Source organism: Eumetopias jubatus, unplaced genomic scaffold (assembly GCF_037043125.1).
Source record: "Eumetopias jubatus isolate StellerSeaLion01/CBP00866 unplaced genomic scaffold, mEumJub1_p1.0 scaffold_8, whole genome shotgun sequence".
In the NCBI taxonomy this organism is placed as follows: domain Eukaryota; kingdom Metazoa; phylum Chordata; class Mammalia; order Carnivora; family Otariidae; genus Eumetopias; species Eumetopias jubatus.
In genome coordinates this window covers 134,147,009-134,159,098 of record NW_028274814.1, presented here as the reverse complement: position 1 = coordinate 134,159,098, position 12,090 = coordinate 134,147,009, and the positions used below count along the sequence as shown (strand labels likewise).

At 54.8% G+C, this 12,090-nt stretch overlaps 1 protein-coding gene across 6 annotated transcripts in view; it reads left to right on the top strand.

The window, feature by feature from the left end:
- The window catches only part of MRTFA (myocardin related transcription factor A), a 192,814-nt gene that overhangs the window by 173,361 nt on the left and 7,363 nt on the right, over window positions 1-12,090 (top strand). For all 6 annotated transcript variants that reach the window (XM_088025383.1, XM_028115594.2, XM_028115589.2 and 3 more), the window contains 7 exons: window positions 828-883; window positions 3,301-3,376; window positions 4,249-4,410; window positions 8,142-8,317; window positions 8,819-8,950; window positions 10,485-10,738; window positions 10,919-11,090. In XM_088025383.1, coding sequence (XP_087881509.1) covers window positions 828-883; window positions 3,301-3,376; window positions 4,249-4,410; window positions 8,142-8,317; window positions 8,819-8,950; window positions 10,485-10,738; window positions 10,919-11,090 — 1,028 coding nt within the window. The remainder of the gene's footprint in view (window positions 1-827; window positions 884-3,300; window positions 3,377-4,248; window positions 4,411-8,141; window positions 8,318-8,818; window positions 8,951-10,484; window positions 10,739-10,918; window positions 11,091-12,090) is intronic.

Here is a 12,090-nt window from a genome sequence, read left to right as displayed (position 1 = left end):
CTTATTGCTGCTGTTCCCTACTTGAAGTGAGTCAGGCCTTTTCCCCTCTTACCCTCAGGGTGTCCCGACTCATCCTTTGTCTTTATAGCCAAGTGCTTGACACAAAACTCTCTTCATTGTGCCACGTTGGAGGAGATTTGGTTCTGGTTTGATCTTGTTTGCTGAGTCGAGAGCTGTGGTCTGCATAGTGGTGGGCTTCAGGGTCTGTAGCGAGCCCTTCCTGTTAGCTGCTGATTGTGTGCAACAGGGTCAACCATACAATTACTGTGAAGGTTTTTTAGTCCTCAGAGATGAAATTCAAGGTAATTTTAGCAGCACTAAATTAGCTGAAGTGAAGAAGGAAATGGCATCCAAGCAGACATAGGTCTTTCTGGTGTAAGTGCCCCATTCAGTTTGGTCAGTTTGTGATTCCTAATTAGGTTGAAGAAGTAAGGTGGACCCGACATGCTGCTGTATTCCTGTCTGTGTCCCTGTGTCCCTGTCTTCACCAGAATGAGGTGGGGCCCAGCAGACATTCCTGGAGGGTTGACTGTGCAGCTAATGGTCTAGTAATGGGTCCAGGATATTTTTTTTAAGTTGTATTCCATTTGTGCACTTTATAGAGCCTGAGCTTAAACAGTGACTGTTCTCATTAGGAATGAAGTAACCAAAACTGTTAATGGGGTAGCTGAACCATAAAGATACGTGCTTACTCAGGTGCCATGTTCTTCTTCACTTCCGCTAAGAATTAGCATTGCTAAAATTAACTTGAATTAAAATGCCTTCTCCACTGTAAATTGTACACATGCTTCATAAAACTAATTCTTTTATGATTCTTTCCCCAACAGCTTTGAAAAGTCCAGCTGCGTTTCATGAACAGAGAAGGAGCTTGGAGCGGGCCAGGGTAAGGCCTTTCTTCCCTGAGGGCCTCCAGAACCCATTGCATTGCTGGTGCATCCCTTCCAGTCTAGTGGAAGGGGCCAGCCCACACCTCAGTTCCAGACACAGAGTGCTGCCTTTTTCTTTTCCATCCCCACCCCAGCCATCTCACAGCGTGATGTGAAATGTGATCAGAATTTCTCCTTTACTGCGTTTACGGGTATATGATGATCAGTCCTCCTTCCTGTTACTTTGGAGACCGCTGGTATATTCCCATCAAATTCCACTTACCCTTCTGTAGATGTTAGGACACGAACACCAGCCATGGAAAAGCTGGCTGAGGGGCTGGTCTTCCACATCTGTGGCTGCACTGCCCACGCCTCTCCAGGAAGGGCATTCCAAGGGGCAGGAAACCTCACCAGTCTCCGTGTGCCCTGAGTAGCCAGTGTCCACTTGAGGCGGTGGATACAGAAGCCGGGCCCCTGGTTTGAGCCCTGGTTCCTGCTATAGCACCTGGCCTGCTGCCGTGTCCCCCCCTTGGTTTCAGTTCCCTCAGGGGGATATTCTTTTGCCCAGTGTGGACAGAGATGGGGAAGTCATCAGAACATGCTTTCCCTCCTCCCCCTTCACTTTTTTCTTTTACATAAAAGACAAGAAAAGAGAACCTCCCCAGTGGAGGACCATATAGGTCAGGGCTTCATAAGACCCGCAACTCTTTCAGAGACTGAAATATCTACTTCTGAGACTTTCTTACTGTCTTATTTTATTCTTAAAAAAATTTCTAAGGAAAATTATGATTAATTCTTAGAGTGAGTGGGAAGAATGAGGTCACCGACACCGGGAACCAAAGCAGTAACAAACTGTGCTGTTGTAGTTACTGGGAGGAGTGGAGGATACGGGGGAGGGAGGTGCAGGGGGGGCATTGTCTGGGCCCCTGACCCAGTTGTAAGACTTGGTGCCATTACCTGGATTGCTTCTCAAGTACACAGGAAGCTAATTGGAGCTCAGTAGAACCACGGTTACCTACGGAGTACTTCCACGTGTGGAGCGATGTCATTCGCTCATTTCGGCTCTTACGAGTTAGGTGCTCTTCTCTTCATTTCGTAGCTGTAGCTAAGAGAGGTTAACTAACTTGTCAAGCTAGTCAGTGGCAAAGCTGGGATTCAAACTTTGGTCTGTGGACTCCAGGTATTTTCTTAATTAGTACTGCATCCTAGCTCGTCTTTGGCCATGATTCAGAATGTCAGGTAGCTTAGAAAATACGCCTCCCTCATGCCCATGAAGACCTGTAGTGTCCGATACCTGTTCTGCCATGTTCTGCAGCAGCCGTGGCAGTCCCATTGTCCTCTGCAGATGGGGCAGAGTGATAGATCCAGAGCCGTCTCCCCTGGGGCGAGCACAGAGCTGCCCAGTCAGAGCTCCAAGACAGTGGGCGAGCGCCAGGGCTTTACCTCTCCCACAGGCAGTGTGCTCTGCTGTGTTAGTTTCTACTCTACGCTACTCTACCTTGTCCTGTCTTGTCCTGTCCTTTCCTGGTTTTGACCTACTCATGGTCTTGACCTGTGGTTTGAAAAATTCTGGTGCAGCAGTTAAGAGCACAGACTCTGGAGTCAGACAGACCTGGGGCCACCTGGCCGTTATAGCACAAGCGCCAGGCGCTGAGACTGATCAGGAATGCTTTAGTTCACCTGGAGTCTCAGAAATGAGGGCATTGGACTTGAAGGAACTACAGCTATGACACCGTATAGCAGAATTAGTAATACATTGGGCAGCCATTCAAAATGAATGGAAAATGCTCATGAGATTATACAGTGCTACATTTTTTGAACAAGATATAAAATTATATTCGGGTGCCTGGGTGGCTCAGATGGTTAAGCGTCTGCCTTCCGCTCAGGTCATGATCCCAGGGTCCTGGGATCAAGTCCCACATCAGGCTCCCTGCTCCTTGGGAGCCTGCTTCTCCCTCTGCCTCTCTCTCTCTCTGTCTCTCATGAATAAATAAATAAAAAGTTTAAAAAAAAAGATAAAAAATTATATTCGCTATGATTACAGCTCTGCAAAATTAGACATCTTTTGCATGGCAGAATGATTAGGAATAAATATCCCAAAATACTAACAGTGGGTGATTAAAAATTTTTGTTATTGTTTACTTTGTAATTTTCTAAATTTTCTTTGATGAACATATATTACTTTTATGATAGTACAAGTAATACATTTTTAAGAAATATGTTAATAGTTCAGCGTCAGAGAAACAAGTAGTCTGGACAGATGAGGGGGTGCCCTGAGCAGGTGCATTGGAAGTGGATGCGCCCCCGCCCCTCCAGGCCTCTCCTGAACCCTGCAGGCTCCAGGCTGGGATGGGGGGCGGTCAGGGACTACAGAGGTTCCATTCCATAACTTGTATCCTGGATTTGAGATTCTCTTGGTGTGTTTTTTCTATAGACAGAGGACTATCTGAAACGGAAGATTCGTTCCCGGCCGGAGAGATCGGAGCTGGTCAGGATGCATATTTTGGAAGGTGTGTTAGGTTGGAAATGCTTCCTCCCCTTACCCTTGCTGTTTTCATCGTGCATCACCCACATTTCTGTGTCCCTCTTTCTTATCACTCCCATTTCTGTTGACTGCGTAAGCCAAACCTTAACACAGTAGAACGGCAGAGCTGCGAGTTCTGCAAATTCCTAGAGCAGCACAGTCACATTATCTTATGTTGGTTTGCCCCTTTCTCCTCTGGCCACGTGGTGGCCCTGGATCTTGCCATCCCTTGGTTTGAAAGCCTTTTCTCCAGAATCTTCTAAAAACGCACTTCCTTTCTGTGTTCATTCACTCCTTCACTCCCACATCCATTCAGCATCACATGAGCACCTGTGACACCCAAGTAAGCTCATCCTAGGTGTGTCTGCCTGGCCTGGCACACACTTCTGTCCCCATTCTAGTGAAGAGACTGTTTTGGCTGCTGAAAGCAGTGTGAATCTATCCATTTTGTTGTTTTTAGTTTTGAGTCACCTTTGAGTTTGGAAGAGAACTTCCTTAGCCTGAGTCCCGCTTTGTACAGAGAGACACTGAGACCCAGAGCAGGGACTGAATTGCCTTCGTAACCCAGAAAGTTTGAGGGAGGGCAGGGTGTGCTCCATCATCTGCTGCACTTTCAGTTCTGTAGCCCCCCATGCCCGGTGACCTTGGCTGGGTGTGCCCACACTCTGTCTGCAGTCGGGCCCCTTCTTGTGTCCTGTAGAACTTAAAGCTGGGCCGCTCTTCTCTGCCTGGGACACTCTCTACATCCTGATGGCTTCTGCTCCTTCCCCAGAGGGAAGCAGAGCTGCTCTGGAGTTCCCAGGGTAGAGCCAGGTCCATTCCTACATCCTCCTGCACTCCATTCTCTCCCACGGGCAGAGACCTCGGCCGAGCCTTCCCTCCAGGCCAAGCAGCTGAAGCTGAAGAGAGCCAGACTGGCCGATGACCTCAACGAGAAGATTGCACAGAGGCCGGGCCCCATGGAGCTGGTTGAGAAGAACATTCTGCCTGTTGAGTCCAGCTTGAAAGAAGCCATCATTGGTGAGGAGGCCCCAGGCACCCTGTGTGAACGTGCAGGCCAGATGCAGGAGGAAGGGGCTCTGGGCTTCTTACTGCTTGACTTCCTGCTTTGACTTGGGGAACTGGGGTGCAGAGTGTGAGAGCCCGAGAAAGAGGTTGTGTTAGCTTGGAACAGTGCCAGTGGCCTCAGGGATCATGCCGGAATAACTAACAGAGGGGCCTCTGTCCCCTGTCTTCTCTGTACACTGTCTCACTGGGTAGCTAGATGTCAGGATTGGTGTGTATGAACCTACGGAGATGCCAGGAATCAGAAGTCTCTTCCTTACTGTTTTTTTTATTAGTGAAATCTCTCCTTGAAGCCTGGCACTTTATACAAATACTTCACTCAACAAATATTGATTGATCTGAGAGGTGTGCCAGGTGCTAGGTCACAGCCCCACGAAGCAGAGCGAGCCCCTCACCCTTCTCGAACTCCCACCTAGGAGCAGGTTCAGGCAGGTAAACAGCTAGCGGCCGGACAGAGGCAGCAGCTGTGCTGGACGGAGCCCCAGCTGCTCTGGGCACACAGAGGAAGGTCCCCATCCCGGCTCTGCCAGGGGAGTGGTTTGGGAGAGGTGACAGCCGAGACTGGGGCTGCGGGATGAGTTGGAATTAAAGTACATACGGGGAGAGAGGCGCTACGAGCTAGCTCCAGGGAGGGAGAGCCTCGCAGGGCGAGGAGCAGCCTGGGCGTGGAGCTGGAAGGACGGGGGAGGTGGGCAGAGTCCGGGACATGACAGGGCCTTGTGTGCGCTGGGCAGGTGTTCGGACCTGATTCCTTTAGATTTTGGTAGTTGTTAGTACAGACATGTCTTCTTGGCTACAGTGGGCCTAAGACCTGGTCCTGCCCCTGGGAGGTTGCCATGAGGCTCACCTGCTCCCTCCATCATAAGGAGTTAGATCTTCTGGGCGGGGTACCAGGGGGGGAACCACAGACCCCAGAGCAGGCTGAGTTGGGCCATGAGCCCTGGGTCAGAGGAGACTTTGGTTTCCAGAGCCTCTGTGCTGCAGACAGTGGTTCGACAGGGTAGGAGGCAGCTGGCGTGCCCTACCAGCCCCTTTGCCAGTTGGTGCTGATAACCCTCTTAGTTCCCCGCTTTGCCCTGGCATTCATCCCACCTCATCTCCGTGTTTCCCTACCCTGATCCTCACCGGATTCCATAGCAGCCCCTAATGTCAGGCCTGTGTTTAGGCCCAGGTCAGTTCTGGACTCTCCAGCCACCAAAATGTGAGAGTCAGCATGGTGCCAGGCCCTGTGTGAAGTCGTGCAGTTTACAAAGATGAACAAAATATGATGCTGCCCTCCAAGAATGCAGTACAATGAGAGAAGACTGATGTAAGAATGAGCACTTTCTGAGTCTGGCTCCCGGTCAGATGCCAGTGCTGTGTAGTGAGAAGGCCACGGTCCTGTGACATAGTAGCTGAGTCACCGGCCTCACAGGATGGGCTGCAGGCCCACAGGCAATAATGGATATAAAGGGCCTGGCAGTCTTGGGCGTCTTAGGAGACGCACAGAAGGGCTGCTGCCATCAGCAGTCTGATTCGTTACAGACCAGGGGACAGGTGCTGTAGTGACGACGTGGGGGTAATAGTATGTCAGGTACAGTGCAAGCCGGACCAACACAGCTTCTCTCAGAGATGGGCCCGGTGGGGAGGCCCAGAGAAGTATCACACACCGTAGGACACACGTGGGGTCCACTTTGCCCAATGGAGAAGGTACAGAAGGACATTCCAGGCACAGGGGGCTGTGTGGGCAGTGGCCTGGAGGTGTGGCAGAGCATAGCTGGTTTGAGGTTGGGGAGGTAGTGTAGTTTGGTAAGCAGGTAAAATAACCACTAGTGACCTGAGAGAAAGCATTTGCCAGCAAAAGCCAGAACGTGTGGGTTGGGGAATGAGTAGGTGGTAAGGAAGTGTTAACAGCAGATGCAGACCATTTGTCTGCAAATGGTGAAGGAAGAAAGAGGGAGGTGGTGGGCTGCAAAGGAGTTTTAGACTGGGAGAAATGCAGCTTTGTGGCTGAGAGGAAGGAGTCAGAGGAAGAGCTGGGTCCTGGGAGGGGAGAGACTCCGGCCACGTCTGAGGAGGAGGAGGAGGCGGCGAAGCTGGGTGTGCAGAGTGTGGGGAGGGGGCTGCAGTGGTCCTGAGCCCTGATAAAGGTGGGGGTGCAACAGGGGCTTTGCAGAGGCTGACCACCCACTGTCTTCCCCACACACTCCCCAAGGCCACTCACAGCACACCGCTGCCCTCCCCTCCAGGCCACCCACCCCCAGTTGATCTCTAAGATTCACGTCAAGACCCGTCCTCCAAGAAGTCTTCCCTGAGCGTCTCCACAGAGTCTATGTTGCCCTTGAGCAAAGGGGATTGGACCAAAATCAGAGGGCAGGGACCCTGGCCCACCCTGCTCATTGGGCTTCTCCAGTGTGGCCAGCCACTGGTTCCTGTTGGACTGCCCTCAGGACGAGCCAGAGCGTCTCTGTCCCGGATTCCTCCGTCGCGTGCTGGTGCTGGGTGGCTGCCATCCCGTGGCCTGTCTCCTTGCTGGGAGGAAGAGCTGCTGGGAGAAGTCTAGATGTGTCAGTGGCCTGGAGTATACGGCAGTAATCGAGCTCCATTTCCCCCTTGCACCGTGTGCGCAGCTCCTGCCAGGACGGGGGGGTGGGGGGGTGTAGGAACTGGCCCAGCAGTAAGGAGTACTGGCTCCAGCACCACTGTTTGCTCGCGGACATTCGAGCTCAGGTATGTCCTTCCCTGGTCCCAGGGGAGGAGAGAGCCTCAGCTCGTGGCCCTGGAGAGGAAGAGTCTGCTGGGAGAGTTCCTGGTTTGTTCTTGTTCCCTATCGGTGGTCTTCCCACCACCGTAGATTTCCCCAGGCATGCCCCACAGCTCACCTCTGCTGTGACCCGTGCCTCTGTTCCTCCCATGTGAACAGCAGACCCCGGCAGAACCTCTTCCCCCAGCACTGCTGAGCAGGTGGTTGGGACGTGAAATTTTTGAAGTATCCTACTTGTCTTTCCTTCCTTTTGTGTCCTGGGATTTCCACACTAGGGCCCTGGCGCTGCTGCTCCTCCCTCCCAGCTTGGCCCCAGCCAGGACCCTGGCCATGCGGCTGGGCAGGGCACTTGGAGCCAGCGGGATGGATTTTCTCCTGGTGGCTGCCGCTGCCCGCTCTTGGGTCTCTGGGAGTCGCAGGCCACTAATAGGAGGTCACCATACGTCCGGTCTGAGTAGGCATACCTTTCCCAGAAGCCCTTGCCTGTCCCTGCCTTTCCAGGGGGTCGAGACAGCCCAGGGAGGAGCCGCGTTCTCAGGCTTTGTCCCTTTGAGCCTTCATTGCAGGGGCCACAAGCCTCTGGGGGAAGAGGAGAGTTTTGTGCCACCAGAGGATGGACATGAAGTGCCTTTAACAGCAGGGAAACATCTAGATGAGATGGAGGAGGCTGCAGGGAGGGAGCGTGGAACTTGACTCTGAGCACTGGACACAGTGTAGAGTCAAAGGCAAGGGAGCGCTTTTGAGAGCAGAGTAGCTAGCACCCTTCTGCCTTTGTGTCCGGGTCCTGATGATGAGCTTTCCTGGAGCTCTTTTGGACCCAGAAGGCAGGTCAGTTGCTGGGCTTTCTCCTGTCTGCCTCGCTGGGCTGGAGGTTGGGGCACAGGCACCTCTCACCATTTGTGGGGGCTGGAGGTGGAGTCTTAACGCCGGCTTTGGCTTTCAGTGGGCCAGGTGAATTACCCGAAAGTAGCCGACAGCTCTTCCTTCGATGAGGACAGCAGTGACGCCTTATCCCCTGAGCAGCCTGCCAGCCATGAATCCCAGGGCTCGGTGCCGTCACCCTTGGAAGCCCGAGTCAGTGAGCCACTGCCTAGTGCCACCTCTGTATCCCCCACTCAGGTGAGCTTGTTCCTCCGGATGCTTTCCCCACTCCCCAAGGTCCCCACACTTGCTGGAGCTGTCCAGAGTGAGGTCTCACCTGGGCCAGGGGGGACAGGGAAGCCAAGGGTGTTGCCTTGCTAGGTCCCGAGCTGGCTGCTTGAGCCCCAGAGATGTCGGTGGTGGGCCCCATTTCAGCTGCCTTGGCCAGCCCGCTGTCCTGAGCTGCGGCTGCCTCCCAGTGGGATCCCTGAGGCCCCCTGGCCAGTCCCTGCGCCCATGCAGACCCGCCTGCTTCCCCCTCATTCAGTTAGTGACCTGCTCACTGCCCTCTGTGGCTCCGTGTTCCAGTTCCCTCCACCCTGCCTCTCGGGGAGTGCACGCGCACACACCCCCCCCCACACACACCCTCCCCCCCCCCCGCCCCCCGCAGTGCTGGTGCTGGAGGAGGTGCCCCCTCTGGGCAGGGAAGGGCTGAGACGCACCACCACCTCATATGGCCATGCCCCCCTCCTCTCTCAGGTTGTGTCTCAACTCCCATTGGGCCCGGATTCCGGAGAAACACTTTTCCTGGCCGAGCAGCCTCCTCTGCCTCCCAGCCTCACCAACGGAACCACAGCTCCAGTGGCCAAGCCCACCCCGACGCTCATTAAGGTACAGGTCCCCAGCCAACTGCCCTCCCTCCCCTTCCCAGGCTCCTCTGAGCCCTGCTGTGATTTCGTCCCAGTGCGGCGAGTGGGGTGCATATCTCTTCCTCCTGGTCAGGGGCCAGCAGAGTTCCTCCTCTCTTTGTGGGCGCTGGCTGTCACACCCACAAGCACCGCTTGCTGAGTGCAGTGGGCCGAGGTCTGGAGGGCTCTTCCTGGCTCTTACTCCACCCTCTCCCATGAAAACACTCAACACAACCCCGTGAGGCAGTCATAGTCTATTCTGTGAGTGACAGAACTGAAAAGTGAAGTGATGGGCTCGAGGTCACACATGGGCTGTTTGGGGCATTTTCTTTTTTTTAAGGTTTTATTTTGAGTAATCTCTACACCAAACATGGAGCTTGAACTTTGAACTCCAAGATCAAGACTGAGCCAGCCAGGTGCCCCTGGGCAGTTTTTATTCTCCTCCAAGGCCTGACCTAACATGTCTGAGGGGCAGGGCTTACTACCAGCCCGTGAGATGCCCATCTTTGTGTGGGGGACACTGTTTTGGGCACTGAGATGAATTACGTGTAGCAGCATCAAGAGAGCCAGTGCCCGCCCCGCCCCCTCAGGCCCCCAGAGCCTCCTGTCTCCAGTGTCTTGGGGACTTAGCCCCCGACCGCCTGCCCACTGCCACCTCCACACCTGTGGCCCTGCTCCTGCTGGGAGGTTTCCCTTCCTTCCTGTCCCACCTGCTTCTTGGTCTCATCCTTTTGTCTAATCGTCCCCCGCCCCAGCCATCCCGGTTCCCCTTCCCTTGCTGGAGCCAAGCCCTCGGTGTGCCTCTGGCTGCTCCCTGTGTGTGTATGGGCGGGGACGCGCTCCCTGGTGCCCTCCTGCGTGGCACCCCCGCCGCCAGGCCTTCCTGTGGGTACCATCTCTGTGGGGCCGTGAGGCCCTGCTGCTGGCAGGGAAGTTCAAGTTTTGTGGCTTCCCTGTCCCAGAGGAGGCAGTGAGCCACTCCTCCTGGGGTCCCAGTGCCCAGGCCCTTCCTTCGTCGGGGCACCTCTCTTGGCCTCTGTGGTATGTTCCTGGCTGGCCACAGATATCAGAGTGTTTTCCCCCAAAACCCTTCCTCAAATCTCCTCGTCACACAACTGGTGCCATTCTTTGACCACTACACGTTTGAAGGGTAGTTTAAACATATCCGTGTACCCTTCCTCTTTTCCGTAATGCCTCAGCCTTTGCGGGCTGGCTCCCCAAGCCCCCCCACGCACTGACCGCAGGCCTGTGTGGAGGGCAGGTACTCCCATCAGCCAGCTGTCGTGTCCACTCTTTGCTCCAGGTCATGGTCACATCTGCATTCCGCTGATCTTTCTCTCCAGGCTAGAGGCTCTCTTGAGTAAGCGGGGCTGCGCACAGTCGTGCCTGCCCCCCTGGGCGCATGTGGGCACTGACGGGGCCCCCTCTAGTGGAGGAGCGTGGAACTGGGGGGGGGGGCTCCTGAGAAGCCCAACACTGCCCCCTGATGGCGCCCCCCCCATCTGCTGTGCCCTCAGCAAAGCCAACCCAAGTCTGCCAGTGAGAAGTCACAGCGCAGTAAGAAAGCCAAGGAGCTGAAGCCAAAGGTGAAGAAGCTCAAGTATCACCAGTACATCCCCCCGGACCAGAAGCAGGACAAGGGGGCACCTCCCATGGACTCCTCCTATGCCAAGATCCTGCAGCAGCAGCAGCTCTTCCTCCAGCTCCAGATCCTCAACCAGCAGCAGCAGCAGCACTATAACTACCAGACCATCCTGCCTGCCCCGCCGAAGTAGGAGCCCGCCGCCCCCCTATCCCACCCAGAGGCGCCCTGCCTGGCCAGTGCCAGGCCTGGCTGGGTGAACCCCAGACCTTTAAGGACCCTTTGGTCTGAGTCCTCCTGCCCCACACCCATCTCTGCCCCAAGGGTGATGCTGGCCAGGTGCTCATGTCTACCTTTTCTTCTCCTCAGGCCCGCAGGTGAGGCCCCGGGAAGCAGTGGGGCCCCCCCGACACGCAGCCTCTCCACTACCAGTAGTGGCTCCAGCTCCGGTGCTCCTGGGCCCAGTGGGCTGGTGCGTCAGAACAGCACCCCTCTGACTGGCAAGCCAGGAGCCCTGCCTGCCAACCTGGATGACATGAAGGTAGGTGGGCACCCCCTTCCCACTGGAGCCACTGCCGGCTCCACCTCCTGCGGGAGGCTGGCCTGGTGTTCATCTGTAGGGAGAGCTGCCAGCTCGAGCCCCACAGCCTTGGAAGGCAGAGCTGAGCTCCAGACTCTGGTCTCCTCCAGCAGAGGCCCCTGGAACCTGCTGCAAGGCTTGCGTGGCCCTGGTCATCCATGGCATCTGCCTTGTCATCCTAGTCATTACCATTAACTACAGCAGCCAGCGTCTGTCTGGGGCTGTGGGGCCTACCGACCCCTTTATACAACTTGTCTTCTTTGGCCTTTGCTGTGCAGCATGAGACACACAGAGTATCACCCCTGCTTAAAGACAAGCAGGCGGAGGTGCTGAGGGCAGAGGGGCTTGCCTGAAGTCTCAGAGCTGGCTGGTGGTAGAGTCAGGATTCAAACTTGGGGCTGTTCACTTCAGCTCCCCAATCTTTTCCACTTTGTCTGCTAATGCTCCCACTGAATTTGCTGCATCTGCTTGGGAAAAGAATGGCCCGTGCCTGGGGCACAGATCCTGCTCATGTCCTGGGGTCTTGGAAGGTGGGTCATGTCCAGGGCCTGGTCTGTTTCTTCTGCCCCAATCAGAAGATGGAACAGACCAAATTCTCCCTGGAGAGTTTGTGCTCAGGAGCAGACCGGCCCCTCCTGAGTCAGGATCTGACCCCAGCAAGACGCAGCCCTTGTGTGGGTAGCTGGGTACAGTCTTCAGAGTCCATCAGACCTGTGTTTAACGTCTAGCTCTCCTGCTTACTAGTGGTGATCTTGAAGTTACTTTACTTTTGTGAGCTCAATTTTCTCATCTGTAAAATCAATCCAGTTGATTCAATTAAGTATTTAAGTCATTGAGCACCAGGGCCCATGCTGGGGCTGGGGACAGCTGAGAACATCTCATGCCCAGACAGGAGGGAAAAGAGCATTTTAACCAGGCCCCTTGTGTGGTGAGGATGGGGGAAGGGAGGAGGCCGGGCTCC